General features: G+C 44.3%; 1 protein-coding gene across 9 annotated transcripts in view; it reads left to right on the top strand.

Annotated features, from left to right (window-relative positions):
- Nucleotides 1-16527, top strand: part of ADCY10 (adenylate cyclase 10) — an 83050-nt gene that overhangs the window by 1530 nt on the left and 64993 nt on the right. For 4 of the 9 annotated variants that reach the window (XM_001493753.5, XM_070267626.1, XM_070267630.1 and 1 more), the window contains exons 2-8: nt 5289-5494; nt 6189-6293; nt 7728-7766; nt 7981-8124; nt 9750-9955; nt 11693-11789; nt 15932-16020. In XM_001493753.5, the coding sequence (XP_001493803.3) occupies nt 5347-5494; nt 6189-6293; nt 7728-7766; nt 7981-8124; nt 9750-9955; nt 11693-11789; nt 15932-16020 (828 nt within the window). In that variant the 5' untranslated portion in view covers nt 5289-5346. The remainder of the gene's footprint in view (nt 1-5288; nt 5495-6188; nt 6294-7727; nt 7767-7980; nt 8125-9749; nt 9956-11692; nt 11790-15931; nt 16021-16527) is intronic. The other 5 variants (XM_014739548.3, XM_070267629.1, XM_070267627.1 and 2 more) reach the window with 2 other exon arrangements.

The raw sequence follows: 16527 nt of genomic DNA, 5'->3' as shown, positions 1-16527 counted from the left end.
CTCTCTGAACTTCAATTTCTGTGTCTGTAAAATGACAGTCAGGCCTGCCTCTCAGTGCTGTTTTGAAGATTAAATGCAACCTATGTAAAATGCCTCACATAAAGAGGGCTCAATAAATTGAAATTACAATGTGATATGTGCCTGTACAAAGTAAATATCGTTAATCATTTTCTGCTGTGGCAGAACTTAAAGCAGTAGACTAAATCTTCTAAAATAGAAATTTTCTATTGTCTTCTCATGGGTGTTCATAAGGAAAACTCAGGTATTCGTTTTAGATGTCTTTGCCTCTTCAGAGCAGGAATAATTTCCCTGTTCTAGTCTCCCTTCTACATGTGTCATCTTAGTCTCCAAATGTGTCTACTTTCCTTGCCTAGTAATCATAAACTTAGAAAAAACTATCCAAGTCCTCAAATCACCTTATATTCTTTAAAGGTTTGACCCTGAGCTAACATCCATTGCCAACCCTCTTTTTTTTTTCTCCTCCCCAAAGGCCCCCCAGTACACAGTTGTATATTTTAGTTTGGGTCCTTCTAGTTGTGGCCTGTGGGATGCCGCCTCACTGTGGCCTGATGAGTAGTGCCATGTCCATACCCAGGATCCGAACCGATGAAAACCCTGGGCCACTGAAGCAGAGCGCATGAACTTAACCACTCGGCCACGGGGCAGCCCCTCAAATCACCTTATTTTTAAAACAATGGAATCTTAGCCATCATCTGATTGGTCCTTCCACTAAATGTAAAGATCACGCTACAACCTCACAGGCAGACAGCTGTATTGGCCTCTCACAAGGAAATTCAATAGTTCCTAAGACTGCCCAGTTGGAACTTTCATCTTTACCTTGTTTAAATTTGCCTCCCAGTGGTTGCCAGCCATTGATCCTAGCTGATCCTTTTGGAGCAACAGAACATAAACCGGACCCACTTTCCACACAGTGTTCAAACTAAAGCAAAATAGTCTGTACTGTGCCTGGGAGGAGGGTGTAAAACAGCTTATAGTGTCAACTGGTGGGCTAGATGTAGGGTTGCTAGATAAAATGCTGTATTGGGGATATATTTATATTTAAAAATTATTCACTGTTTATTTAAACTTCAGATTTAAGTGGATATCCTATACTTTTATTTGCTAAACTGGCAGTCTTACAAGTGGTAGCCAAAGGGAACAAGGTAGAGCTGGTCAATGAGCAGGAGCAGGCGTGGGGAGACCGGAGCTGCCCCTGCTCGGTCCTGCTGGGTCCTGTCCCGGTGCTGCGGCTGCTCAGCATGTCTGCGGAAGCCCCTGCCAAGCACCCTACCTGCAGAAACCATAGTATCAAGATCACCTATTCTTTGATAAACTAGCTTCCTCCACTGAGGAGAAAACGCCAACTTTCCTTTCCCTCTTCAACTCTCTCACGCATGTTATTCTTGCTCAGCCAAACCCAGCCCCTCCCTGAGGGAGGAAGTAGGCGAGTTCTTGGGTCAAATGCGGGGCCTGCATCGGAGTTTGCACAGGGGGCTGTGTCTCCTCGTTACTTCACAACTTGCACGTTTCAGTTCAAATAGTTGAAGACAAATACCATTTTCATCCAAATATCATCATCTCCTGACTTAACATTTCCAATCTCTCCCATCATTCCTCATGTTCCATAGTCGACAAACTTCAACTAAAATGGGCAGAACTAAACCCACTGCTCTGGATCAGATTTGATCACTGCTTATGTACCTTGAGATTGCATTGCATCCAAATGGCCAATAGACATGTGGAAAGGTGCTTAATTTCATTAGTACACCAGGGAAATAAACAACCACTCACCTACCAAGATGGTTAAAATTTAAGAAGACTGACAATAGCAAGTGTTGGCTGGGATGTAGAACTTCTGAAGGCTCATATCTTGCTTGTGGGGTATAAATTGGTGCAACCACTTTGGATGACTGGCAGGGTCTACTGAAGTTTAATGTATGTACAACCTATGACCCACCAATTCCACTCCTAAGTATATGCCCAAGCGAAATGCATAGACATGTTCACCAAAACATGTGTACAAGAATGCAGAATTATTCCTCATGTCCTAAACTGGAAACAGCCCATAGGTCAATAGCAGAATGGACAAACACTTTGTGGTATAATCAGGTAATGGAATACTACAGAGCACTTAAAGTGAGCAATTTATATACACACAACAACATAGATGAATATCACAGACATTTGAGAAAAAATCCAAAAAAATATGCACAGTACGATTCCATTTATATAAAGTTTAAAAAGTGGTAAAGGTGATCTGTGGTGTTAGAAATCAGGAGAGAGGTTACCTTTGGGGAGGGAGAGTGACTGAGAAATGGCATGAAAGGAGCTTCTGTGGTGCTGGTGACGTTCTGTAGCATTGGTAATGTCCTCTTTCTTGATGTGAGTAGGAATTACATGGATTTGTTCACTTTATAAAAATTCATTCAGCAATACTTTTATGAATTGTGCCTTTTTGCACATATGCTTCAATAAAAATGTCTTTTAAAAGATAGCATTGAATTCTCAGTGAATCTAGTTTTACACACCACACACTTATGCATTGCATTTTGTTAAAATTCTAAATATAGCACTTTTGCATTTATTCTTCTGAAATTCCCTCGTTATTTCAGTCAAGTAAGGCATTTTAAGATCCTGATTCTGTCACTCAGAGCATTGGCTCTCCCACCAGTTAGATCTTCATCTAAGCCCTCCGGGCCGCCCATAGAGGCTTCTCCTTGGGTCGACACTAGAACACGAATCAATATCCTCTAGGGAGGATTGCTAACCAGCTAAGTATATTTTTATCACTCCTATAATTTTGTATCTTACCCAAAGGATGTGAGAAATTTGGCCAAATGCCTTGTCAAAGTCAAGATGTACTTTATCTATAGCATTCTCTTGATTTAAAAGTGGGGCTGGCCTGGTGGTGTAGTGGTTAAGTTTGTGTGCTCTGCTTGGGCAGCCCTGGGTTCGTGGGTTTGGATCCTGGATGAGGACCTACACACTGCTCATCAAGCCAAGCTGTGGTGGCATCTTGCATACAAAATAGAGGAAAATTGGAAATACATACTAGCTCAGGGCTGATCTTCCTCACCAAAAAAAAAAAAGTGTAGCAACTCTTCAAAGAAGGAAATAAGGCTAGCATGCTCTTGACTCTGAATCTATTTTGACTCCTTTTAATCAGCTCTTCCTGATCTAAGTGCTCGCATATTATCTAGTATTTGGAATATCACAAATATTCCAGCTCTCTCTCCCACTGCACATACGGTAGGATTGCACTTCCCCACTTACTTGAAATTAAACGTGTCTGCACAACTTGCTTTGGCCAATGTCATGTGAGTGGAAGTAAGGTATGTCACTTCCGGGAGGATACTTTAAGAAGGAGCCTGCCCCTTCGAATCCTCTTTTCCCACTGTCTTGGCAGCCAGAATGTCCCAGCCTGGGTCCCAAAGTGAAGGCAGCAACAGAGCAGAGCCTCAGCCACCTACAGTGACATGGAGCATGAGCAAGAAATGAACAAAAATAAACCTTTCTTATGTTGAGCCACTGAGGTTTTGAAGTGCTTTGTTAGCACTTCATACCCTAGCTTACATTGACTGATACATTGCATTTACCAGTCCGTGCGTCCTGGAACCACATGGAGCCTCATCTTTTGAAAATCAGAAGAGAATGTGCCCATCTCCAGTTTTCCACTCCATCTCTTGTTCTCCATTATTTTTTGAGATTACTGACATTTCATCTGTCAGTTCTTTTAGTGCTTGTGGATGTAGGTTATGTGGGGCTGGCTACTTGAATTTATTTAAAATGCCCGGGTGTTTTATCACTACTTTCCTATTTTGGACTTCAATTCCTTCTTAGAAATATTTATTATACTTTTCAATTCTCCACAGTGGAGAAGGCAGAAACAAACGAAGAGTTGTGTAATATACTATATTTAAGCTTTGTCCTTATTTCTCTTTTATTCATTTCCTTGCTTTCAATAAAGTCTAAAAATCCCTCTAGGTTTTCTTAACTTCAGCATTATTCCTAAGTCTTGACTTAATTTTGGGCATTCAGTTTTCTCACACCCTTCTTAAAAGTTCATATAACATTCACCAAGTGCACTATCTGAAATTATTCGCTGGGTTTACTTGTTATCTGTTGACTGTTCCTGGTATATGCTGTGGTTTTGATTGAGTTTTTAATGCTGGTTTTTTTTTTCCAACCTTAGTTACATGTTTCTCTATCTTTTCTTCCCTTCTTAACATTTGCGTTTACCGGGGCCTTTCCTTTTAAAGGTTGTCCAATACCTAATACTTAGACTCAGTTTTAGAGGTTTCTATACACTTTAACGTTTGTCTGTTAAATATACTCTTTTCCCTGATTTTTTTTTTTTAATGCTTTCCTTAAGTCTAAGATACATGTCACCTGTCTCACTTTTTCCTTCTGACACTCTTGCGTATCCCATGTGACCTATCTCTGGTTGAAATCACGAGCCAGTTCCTCCCTGTTGCTCTAGACCTGTTCCTCCTTTTTCGCTGTCACCTGTTCCAGGAACTTGGATTGCGCTGAGAAAGTCGGAGACGCTCTTCCTGTTCAGGGTGCTAGAGTAGGATTTGCACAACATTCAAGCATTCAAGTGGCAGCATTTAATCGCCCTGCAGCTAAAGGAAGGCTTTAGAAAATCCTAGTTTTCTCAGAACTAACTAGGTAACAAATTAAAATTTCAACATTTCCTTCCACTTCCGGTTTAAAGCTTTACACACACACACCTTTGAATTCTTTCCCTCTGTATGTTTGACTATACCTTAATAGACTTAATCTCTTGCTTTTATATAATACTCCACTTTGCTACTCGCCTTTATATAAATATTCACACACATAAACTCACGTCTACACTTTTTTAAATTTTCAAAACGGAGGGAGCAAAGATGAGAGATCAAAAGGGAGGGAGAAGGGAAGAGGAAACTCGAGAACAGAAGGAGAGGGGCCCAGACTGACTAACAGTGCTACCGGCCCCTCTACTCCAGGAGTTGCACATGCAGGGCTCACCCCTTCATGACAATGGATGGGCCCATTCAGCTACCTTCTTTCACCCCATCCTGTTTGTAATGGCGCTCACCTACGCAACAGCTGTTCAAGGTTGTTCTCCTCTGAGCAGAAAACTGGTCCTTTTGAAGAGTGACTCGACAAGTCAGACACGGTCCCACTCAATCACTGAAATAACCAGTCCACAGGTTAGAACAAGACAAGTGGAGAAAAATAAATAGGAAAGTGAGCGAATGAATAGAAGTCAAATCTCCTCCATTCTCAGCTTTTCTTTCCAGCAGGTCTGTTAGGGGACTGCTTGCTGTGACCGTAGAATCCTGAACATTTGCCTTGAACATGAACGCTCGAAAGGGAGACTCCCAGGACCGGGCCATCGTCAGAATGGCAGCTCATCTGCCAGATCTCATTGTCTATGGAAATTTCTCCCTAGAGCGACCTTCTGTGGATTATTTTGATGGAGTCTTGATGTTTGTTGATATTTCAGGCAAGCACAAAAAGAGTGTTTAACGTGGGTGAACAGCAGGCTCATGTCAGAATTCACACACACAGCTTGATTGCACAGCGGGGGGCCATTTTCAGCTTTTGCGTCCTTAGAGCAGAGCTTCCTACTGAGAAAAGAGGCGGGAGGAGAGCTAACCTGTGGGCCTGGCTCTCTCATCTTCCCTTATCCAGCACGTCCAGTTTGGGTAAATCTTTAAGATGCCCAAGTCCCACGCCTGGAACTTCAGGCTTCTGTGTCCCTGCCCCGACTTCACTGACGTGACCCCCAAGCTCCACTCACATCCTAGGCAAGACTGACCTCAGCAAACGATCTCTCCAGAGGTGGTTTACGTCGTAACAGTAAACTCACCACCTCTTCAACAGCGTTCAAATTTTGTGTGTTTTCGTTACCATGGAATGGAAGATCTGTACCCAGTTAAAGGGCTTGTAGTCACCCCTGTACGAATTGAGAAATTTGGAGGGAAGATATATCTGGCACCTTTCCCTGACCCCTAAAATAACAAACATAGGTAGAAGAGGCTGCATATTTGACACTTGACCATCCACAAAGGCCATTAAGAAGAAACCCTGCCAGTTCTGAGAAGCTGAGGCCCACTGCTCTCCAGCGTGGTCCTCTTCTCCTGGTTCTGCTTGGTTCCTCCAGGCAGCCAGGGCAACCAGCTGCATGTTCATTACAGGTTTTACTGCAATGACCGAGAGGTTCAGCAGAGCCATGTACATGGACCGAGGGGCCGAGCAGCTGGTGGAGATCCTCAACCACTACATCAGTGCCATCGTGGAGAGTGAGTGTCCCCGCAGGCTTCTGACTCCAGAATACTGCAGTTCACTGTTTTTCTGTTTTTGTTGGTTATAAACTGATAGAGTACTGTTGCTTAGCACTCTTCATTTTCCCCATGAAATATGTATGAAACCAGTCTTCTTTGAAATGTGATACAGTACAAGTGAAGCAATGTAATTGTTATCACTAATACAGACTGTTCGAAGGAAAGAATCTTTTGCACTAGTTGAGAGACTGAAGTAGAAACTGCTTTTAAGAGAACTGTAGCAGTCATGCTTTTAGGCATATTCAATAACTCAAAAGAGCTAGCATCACGACAACCAGGACATAGTATTCAAGAGAAGGCTGTCTGAAGAGATGTTTGTTTTCTTTTTTTGAGGAAGATTAGCCCTGAGCTAACAACTGCCGCCAATCCTCCTCTTTTTGCTGAGGAAGACTGGCCCTGAGCTAACATCCATGCCCATCTTCCTCTACTTTATATGTGGGACGCCTACCACAGCATGGCTTGCTGAGTGGTGCCACGTCCGCACCAGGGATCCAAACTGGTGAACCCCGGGCTGCTGACACAGAACATACGCACTTAACCGCTGCACCACTGGGCCAGCCCCAGAGATGGGTGGTTTCTGACCAGCAGGCATTTGTCTCCTGATGATGGATTCTGAAGCACTTAGAGCTGACTGAACAGTTTGGTCTCCTTTCCAACTTCTGCCTAATATCTTGTTTGCATTATTAATTTGAACTATTCGTGAAGAAAAGGGCTTACTCTGAGGTAAACTTTAGGGCCAACTTGTTCTCAGGCTCCAAGTTCCCTCGTAATATCTTAATATCACCCACTAGACAAAATTCAACATTCCTTAACAGCAGAAACTGTGTCTAATTCCTTTTTGCATTGCATTCAGTACAACAATGCTCAACAAATTTGTGATGATGCATAAATAAGAGAAAAAAATGTCCACTTATGTCATAAAGCCTACATAAACAAAATGCAAGTTGGTAATAAACAACCCAGGTTGACCATAGTTGTGGTTTCCCAGTTCTCTGATTCTCAGTTCTTAGGGAGCCCTGTCACTCACCCACTTACCCAGGCTCACTCACGGCCCAGCTCATAAGATACATCGATCAGCAAAAAGCATTCCATTATCGTGGGAGAAAGGCAGCTGTCCTCAGGCCTATCAGAAACCCCATCTCCTTCTTTCCTACCTTTTCCCGTTCACAGAAACGGAGCACATATGTGATCTAGTTCCACGTACTCACTCGACAGTAGCGGAAGCAGACTCAGCTGGGTTGCAGTGACTTGTCTGGGGTGACATCCACAGTATAAGTTCCTTCCCTGAATTGCTGTTCGCTTAACCTAATTTCTATTCCACTGGTGAAGAATGAATTCTTGTTAGCTTTAAGAAATCAGAGTTTGATTTAACTTATTTTCTCTTTTTTTCAGAAGTGTTGATTTTTGGAGGAGACATCATAAAATTTGCAGGTATGGGGGCTTCCTGAGACGGGAGGGGTAACAAAGGCTTGCGGAGGTGCTTGTGCTCTGATCAAGGGGGCATCTCAGGGAGAGCAATGGCCAGGAGGCTGGGCTGAGGAATGTTTGAAGAGTAACTTTCTGTACAGATTTCATACAACATAGACTGATCCCCAGGGCAGGTCAAGAGCCCCAGCCCCCACCCCAGTGTATCTGTCTCTTCAAGGCGACGCGCTGCTGGCCCTGTGGAAGGTGGAGCGAAAGTACCTGAAAGACATTATCACGGTGGTGATTAAATGTAGCCTGGAGATCCATGGATTGTTTGAGACCCAGGAGTCTGAAGAAGGCCTGGATGTCCGGGTCAAGATAGGTAAGCTTTTGAGAAAGAAGAGATGCTGCAGCAGTGTGAGCGTGGGTCCTGGCTCCTGAGGCCTCTCTCCCAGAGAACACAGTGGGACGGAGCGGCTCAGCCCCACCATCGTGTCTTCAACTTTGGAATGAGGTTAGCCAGAAGGCGAACTTTGGCTCCCTCACTTACCAGTTAAGAGAATTCGGGTTAATCCTACTATCTACCTCATAGGCTTTTACAAAAAGTAAATTTAGGTAGTTAGTATAGTACCCGGCACATAGTAACCACTCCACAAAATAGTCTTTATTAGTACTACTACTGTTGTTATTATTAGGTCTTGCTGCTGTCAACAACGTGTATCATTAGGTACAACAGAAAGTAGCTTGTGATTACATAGATTCAGCAACGTCGTCCGACTGGTCACCCCCCACTTCATAAGACCCGTGTGCGAGAAAAGCTTAACGGACAGCCTGCAACACAGCTCCAGCTTAACCGAGGGCTTCTCAAGTTCAGACACGTAATAACAGTCACGTATATTCCCACACTGTGTTGCAGACGTTACACGCATTACGTCATTTTCGCTTCCCCACGGTCCTGAGCTGCAGGCATCGCGGTGTCCATTTCAGAGGCGAGGACTGAGACGCCGACAGGCGTAAACGGCGAGGTACAGTTGGTGTCAGCTTCTGCCCTGCTCAGCTTTGTAAACTTAGAATTCTGAAGTGTCAGAATTATCCAATTAACTGTTTCTCAGCTTTCTTTAGGTTATTCAAAATTTCCAAGTAAGTTAAATCTTCTGTTGAACGAATCAAAGTTGTTGTAATACTGAATATTTGTTCCAAGGTAACACCTAGAGAGTCTGATGTTACGGAGAATGATGGGGACCCAAACGTTTCATGTGCATCTTGACTGGTTGTCAGAGAGGGGTGCCAGGACCTTTTCTCTAATGAGTCTAAGCACCAGCGCGCTTCAGAGGGAGAAAGAACTCTATCGGGAAATCAGCGCAGCAGATAAAAAAGCAATTTTGATTGTGTTAAATCAGTCGTTTAAAAGAAGCGTGTATCATCTATGGTTCTTTTATACATACGTTTTGTGTACATGTCACATTTTACAACATTCTGTCTTCTGTGGCTCGGGTACCAAACCCTTCCGCTCGCAGCGTGAAAGAAAGCAGAGGCCGCATTGTCAGGACTGTCAGAGCGCCTACTCCTCTTCCCCCCCCACCGCCGCTTCTCCTTTGGGTGTTGCCTGAAATTCGACCTCCAGGGTTTCTTTTCAGTTCAAGCCTCAGTCTCTGATAAAACGGAAATCCTCCCCAAATAGAAGTTATTGAAGTTGTTCTTGTTGTTCTCTGTTGCCCTTAGGTATAAACAAATTGAAGAAAAGATAAAATAACTTTGAGGACTAACAGGGCCAACTAGGGAGATAAATGTCACAAAAAAGGCGAAAACTAGTAGCCAACTTTCTAGCTTTGGGAGAAGAGGAGTTTTGGAAGGCGCAGGCCTGGAGGAGGCATTCTCTGATTCTTATGTAAAATTCCAGACAGGAGATTTTGCTTTGAGATAGTACAGTCTGATTTTTCCAAGAATCCCTGCTGCTGGGGGGCAACTCAGAGCTTCCCGTGCACACATTGCTTGCCTCCTTGCCAGGCCTGTCTGCCGGTCACATCACCATGTTGGTCTTTGGAGACGAAACACGCAACTACTTTCTGGTGATGGGCCAGGCAGTGGACGATGTGCGCCTTGCACAGAACATGGCACAGATGAACGACGTCATTCTGTCACCAAACTGCTGGCAGCTCTGTGACCGGAGCATGATTGAAATTGAGAGGATTCCAGACCGGAGAGCAGTTAAGGTAGGTGAGATGCTGCTGCTGCAGAGAGTTCTGTCGTCTGTGCCAGGGCCCCGTCAGGAAGGCCACGGGGAAGGCAGGTTCCGGGAAGCTCCGGGACGGGATGCTCAGGTGGGGTCAGTCTGGGTTAGACCCACGAGGCTGTCGTCCAGACGCCTCCTCTGGGAGGGGCTAAGGCTGGCTAGCTCAAGAGAAAATGTTTAGGCTTCTCTGTGATAACTAAGGATGTGAAATTTGGGTGTTGAGGCCTTTTAGGGGGCTGGCGTCCTTGCTTAAAAAATAGAAAGGGTCTCCTGGCTATTCTCCAGGAGCAGAGGTTTATAGTTTCCAGGGCTGCCATTGGCCTTCTCTTTCACTGCTCAACACCCTCCTAACTCAGGGCGAGGCATGACTGAGCATGAGGATTGGAGGCACGCCGGGGCAGCAAAGGCGAGTGAGGGAAGAGAGACTTTTCCTGTGGCCTTGCCCAGTAGGAGACACTGGTTACGGTGAAGACTGACCATAAGCAGAACTGTCCTTGGAATATGGCCAATTAGAGAAACTGTGCTCTGAGAGTGGGTATAGGGGAGGAGAGCTATGCCGCTAGCTGAACCAGGAATGGGACTACACGGCAAATGGAAAGACAAGATGGAGAGTCCACGCAGACAATAGCAAAGATGAGAGGCACTCCTACACCGTACCTCAGTCTACAACCCTTATACCCCTCCAGTACGACCCTCACACTCACTTTTCCGGTAGTATGCATCCAGGCTGTGTGACCTAGCTGGCTGACAACAATGCCCTGTTTCCCAGCTTCTCCAATCATTCCTTATGCCTTTAAAAATTGTTTTAATTTTTAATTAATTTTAGATTCACAGAAAAGTTCAAAAGTAATACAGAGTTTTCATATATCCCTTATCCAGCTTCCCCAAATGTTAACATCTTTCATAACCAGTGTGCAATAGTCAAAATCAGAAAATTAACATTGGCACAGGACTATCCTCCACTAATTAAGGGCCTTATTGGGATTTCACCAGTTTTCCCAGTAAAGTCCTCAGTGGGGTGCTCCAGGATTCTATCCGTGCTCTCGCACTGCGTTTTGTCGTTATTTTTCCTTAGTCTCCTGCCATCTGTGACAACAGTTCTTCAGTTTTCCCCTTCTCTTTTATGACCTTGACACTCAAGAAGAGTATTGATGAGTTATTTTGTTGAATGTCCCTCCATTTGGTTTTACCTGATATTTTCTCGTTATTGGACTGTTATCCATTTTGCGGGGCAAGAATACCACAGAAACGAAGTTGTGCCATTCTTTGTGTGTCACATCATAGGGTTCATGATCTTAATAGGAATCTTATTACTGGCGATGTTCCTGGTACCCTCTGAGGCATCAGCCCCCTTTGTGCTTTCACACTTATAAGAAAGAAATGGGTTACAGGTTAGCCAGGTTTTATTTGAATTAAAATGTTATGAATGAAACAAAAAAGAAGAAAGTTCTAAGAGTGGAAAAGTATACAGGCTAGCCCCCTGGAATGGCGCTCTGTGTATGTATGAAGGCTGAGATCTTGACAACTAATTGGAGAAATGTTTAATGTAACCACATCCAAATTAAAGACCTTCATTGCTGAAGTATGCCAGTCTCTGGCGATCGTGTCCTGGGCCTTCAAAAGCATACCGCCTGCCGTTGCTGCTGAGAAATTACATTCGGAGGACCAGACAACCCTCAGAATAACCAAAAACTTCTCTCTCTTTTTTAAAATTTAGGTGAATTTCTTAAAACCACCCCCTGCTTTTAACTTTGATGAGTTTTTCACAAAGTGTATGACTTTCCTGGATTATTATCCTTCTGGTGACCACAAAAGTAAGTACCCTCCATGGACAAGGGCCTTTGCCTCTACCAGCAGTCGGTAGAGTCGTATACCAAGGCCAAGGGTTCCATTACAAGTGGCCGGCCGCCTCAATGCAGCTCCCGGTCCTTAGCACACAGCAAGAAGAACTCCCTCTCATTCCCCACGACAGCAATGCTCAGTACAACCCTCCTCGGGGCCTCTACCTCTCCCTTGGCAGTGGCTCCTTTCCCTCATCTCCCAAACATTTACAAGACTCCCCCCTGATGAAAGAAAAAATGAACCTTCTGTGAACCCTACTTTCCTCTCCTAACCTTCACCACCAAACTTCTCAGAAGAGTAGTTTGTATGTCTGTGCCTCTTCTTCTATCCTCTCATTTGTTTATTCACCCAATAAACACTGATTGCTTGTGCCTGAGGGAGCATGTGCTCACCTACTCTTCAGTCTAGAGCCTCTGACATCTAGCTTCTATCCACCTCTCCTCCTGTCTACTGAGACTGTTTATGCCAAGGCCACTAATGGCCATCAGCTTGCCGAACCAGGTGACCTCTCCTCAGGCCTCATCCTAGGTGGAGCCTTAGATTACTCCCTTTTTCTGAACACTACCTTCTCCTCTTTCCTTGGGTTCAAGAAAATTCCTTCCTAGTTTTGCTTTGACCCCTCAAGCCATCCATTTGTCAGTGCCCTTGGCTTCATTTCCTTCCCATTTCTTGAATGTTGGTGATTCCAGAGACCTCTCCTTGACCCTCTAGTCTTCCCTACTCACCTCTGGGAGAACCATTTATCCATACTTCCTTATGACTCCCACAGGGCTGGGACCAGGGTGAGGAAAGCAGGAGCCTAGGGCACGAAGTGTAAGGAGCCACTACTCTCAAGGTTTTGCGTGTGGCTTGCCTCACCCAAGTCCCAGCCCTAACTGCCAGATTTCAGCCCTGACTTTTGTCCTGAATTCTAGGCTCATAAAAAAACTGGCTATGGGCTATCTTTGCTGGATGTCAAACATGCACTCCAACATGAACATGTTGTTAAAAAATGATTAAAGAAGACGTTTTAGGTGATACAAACAAACTATATTTAACATTTCATGAAGTGGACAGTCTTCTTTTGGAGAGCTACAAAATGGGGCAGAAGAGAAGAAGCTTTTATAGGATGCAGGATAAAGAACAAGGAAGAGACAAATGGGAAATATCTGGTTGGCTGGGGCCGCAGTCAATCTTGTTTGGTGTGAGAAGGCCCAGAGCTGGCTTGGCGTGTGGTGATTGGCTGACTGGATATTCTGCGTTTCTGGTCAAGTGGAGCATTCATAGGGACAGGAAAGTTATCCAAGTTTCAGTTTGCTGACATGGCACCCTGGCAGAGAGCAGAGATTTATTTCATCTTGGGCCTAGAAATTTATTTCAACAATGTTTAAACTCTAAGCTACTTCTCACTTAGAGTTTCCTAAAAACTGCTTCCTCATCCAAACTAGAAACTTCAGAAACATCTTTGAATGATTCTTCTGTCTCATCATTTCTGTATAGGTGTGGATATCTTGACCATGACAAATGGAAGTTTGTACTTTTACAAAGCTGCAATAGGTAATGGGCTGGGAGAGGGGCCCAGGGAGAAACTGTAGGAAAATTGACTGGGAAAGGCTGGGAACCCAAAAGCTCCAGAGTTGGAGAAAGTCTAATGACACTCCTTGTGCGCTATGCCATCCCATCTCCTAGATCTTAATGGTACCTTCGATTAAGGGCTTCCTCAGTCCTTATTTGGGGCACCGTAATACCGTAACGTAATTCTAGCACTAAGCACCTGAAGCTGACATGGATATCATAGGTTGAGTCCTCCACAAACTCCCCTCTCTTCAGACGCTAGCCGCCAGCTCTGGGATCACCAGGCCACCTTTACTTCTGACAAACTGGCTAAAACCCAAGTGTTCCCACACTGCGCTCAGGGTTAATAATTCTCAATGATGACTCACAGAACTCAGGAAAGTGCTGTGATTATGATTATAGTTTTACTGTGAAGGATACAAATCAGGACAAGCCACAGAGAGAAATAGGGTGAGGTCTGGGAGCGCCCCAAACAGGAAGCTTCTGTGTCCTCAGGACACATCTCCGTCCCTGCACATCCATGTACGGCTGCCAACCAGGGGAGCTCACCCAAGATTTGGGTGTCCAGAGTTTTTATTGGGGTTTTATCAAGGAGGCATGATTGAATTGAATCATTGGCCATGAGATGGAACTCAATCTCCTGCCCCCTTCCCCTCCTCAGAGCGGGAGGTCAGGCTCTTATCACCTGGCTCAAAGCCCCAACCCTCTCATCTCGTGGTTGGTCTTTCCAGCATGACCAGCCCCTATCCTGAGTCTTCTCATTAGCATAAATTCAGGTGTGGTCCAAAGGGCCAACCGTGAATAACAAAGACAATCCAATTACTTGGAAAATTCGAAGGTTTAGAAGTTACCTCCCACGGTACCAGGAAGAAAGACCAGTCAAATTCTTTCTTCTACAACTGGCTCACATCCATCTCCATAACCATTGCCACAGTAATGGTCTGGCCTTTACAACTCCCACTCTTTCTGAGCTCCTTTCCTCTCTCCACAGTCTGCTCAGTGTCATTTCTTCTTAGTCTCCAATACTCACATGAGATTCCAGCCAGGCTAGCGTCTTCCCCAGGTCTTTAACCTACTGTGCTCATTCTTGACTTTCACCTCCGCGGTTCCACCTGCTGGGCATGCCCTCCTCAATCCTTCTAGCAAAATGCCCTAAGTCAATGCAAGATGCAGTTAAATTTCTGGTTCTCCTGTGAACTCCTTTCTGATTAAACCAGCTCATACTGACCACTGCTTCCTCTGAATCTCTCTGGTCTTTATGATCTATTAGCCCATTTGGCCTAACTATTTTTTTCTATTTAATTTTTCCTTACGCATTATATTTGAATGTTTAATCAGTAACTGCCTCCAGGAAAAAGCCCAAGTTTCCTTATTCCTTTTAATTCCCACATAGTGCCTAGCATGGTGTTTCGAATATACCCAATAAACACTTTAAAATTAAATTTGCTTCTTAATTTATATCCCTTTCAGACTCTATTTTTATTTTTCATCTCATTTTTTTTTCACATTATCATTATTCCCTGTTGAAAACCTATCATCATTTCTTTCTCCCTTATTTTTGATTTCTTCAAGTTTATTTCTACCACCTCCTATCAGTTATTCCAGAGTGTGGAGCTCTCAACAACTATAGTGAAGGGAGCCATAGAGATAAGGAGATCCCACTGCTTTCTTCCCAGATGAGGGAATAAGAGACAATCAGGAAGTGAGGTGACTTGTCCAGGGTCACACAGTGAGGTGGTATTAATACTGGCTCAGCACAAGGTTGACATAAGGGAAGCCATATTGTAGAAAAGAGACCATATTATAACTTTGAATGACCTCTGATTCTTATTATCTTTAAACTAAATCAGGGTATAGGGCATTTCTCCAGCCTCTGCATATCTAGCAAAACAAAAAATTATCAGGAACTAAGACAAGATGTCTGTCCCACCTGATGACCAGATGTCTGCTCCACCTGGAGACCAGCCCCCTATATAGCTTGGCCTGTAGTCTTTGTTCTGTAAGACGGTTCTTTTGGACATTAGTCAGCCATCTTCCCGCTGGCTAGCAAGCTGTAATAAAACCCTTTCTCTCCTACTACCTACCCCTCGACTATTGGCATGTCTTGCGGCAGGCAGACAACCTCCCTCGGGTGGTAACAGTATCATACCTGGGATCAGAAGCCAGTCTCCTGAATCTTACTCCTGCTGCTCTTTCAACTCTATCATCCCCTTCATTCTGTCACCATTGTCCTCTACTGCCATGCCCTCATCTGTCCATTCCCATCACCTGTGACAATAGTTTTGGCTCGAGTCTGGAGGTGAAAACTTCCCCAAGTTCCAAAGTGTGACAACAATTAGAACAGGGTTTTGAGCTACATGCAACAGAATTTTGGAAAACCAGCAATCTCTAAGAACTTCTCATTGGATTTCCCTTGGCCCTATTCGGCTACTAGGTGTCCCAGAGTCCTTTGACTGAACTATGAAGACCACTGCCCAAGGGCATGGGGACTGGGAGGCTGCACTCTCTGGCACTGCAGAGCCAAGCCTTTCTGAGGCTGCCCCTCCTTCTGCCCTCCTAGACCTCCTGAGGCTTGCATGCACGCTGGAGTCAGATCCCGAACTGGAGTTGTCCCTACAAAAGTATGTGATGGAGAGCATATTTAAGCAGGTATTTTTGCAATTTTATTTATTGGCATTTGGGGTGTGAGGGATCTCGGACAGCTGGAAAGATCAAGAAAACCAGTAGCTAGTAAAATGTTTCATTGAAATAAAAAGACACAGGGCTGATGTTCTTCGTGTGTAGGTAACTGTAAAATGTATTGTTCAAAACAAAATACTTTGAAGAGCTAAAGGGGGCATTATTCATAATTACACTGTGACAACAGGCGTAAACTAGGACTGTGTTGTCTTATACAGCTGGGCAAACTGGAACTGTCCCAAGCATAGAACATATGGTTCCCCTTCTTACATGCCACGTAGCGGAAAGATATCAAGCGGATGAGCACTGGAACTCTGATTCTCTAAATCACCTGCAGAGGATCTTAAGCTTGGAAAGTCAACAATGCAGAAAACTCGAGCTCTCAGAACTGCCTCCAACCCCTAAAGTTTTCTCTTTTCATTTGCTTAGATCTGGGCTCTCTCAAATGTATTAATCTGTATGAATTGTAACTATTTC

Source organism: Equus caballus, chromosome 5, assembly GCF_041296265.1.
Source record: "Equus caballus isolate H_3958 breed thoroughbred chromosome 5, TB-T2T, whole genome shotgun sequence".
In the NCBI taxonomy this organism is placed as follows: Eukaryota; Metazoa; Chordata; class Mammalia; order Perissodactyla; family Equidae; genus Equus; species Equus caballus.
Note: the sequence above shows the minus strand (reverse complement) of the source record. Positions and strands in the feature narration are given on the sequence as shown.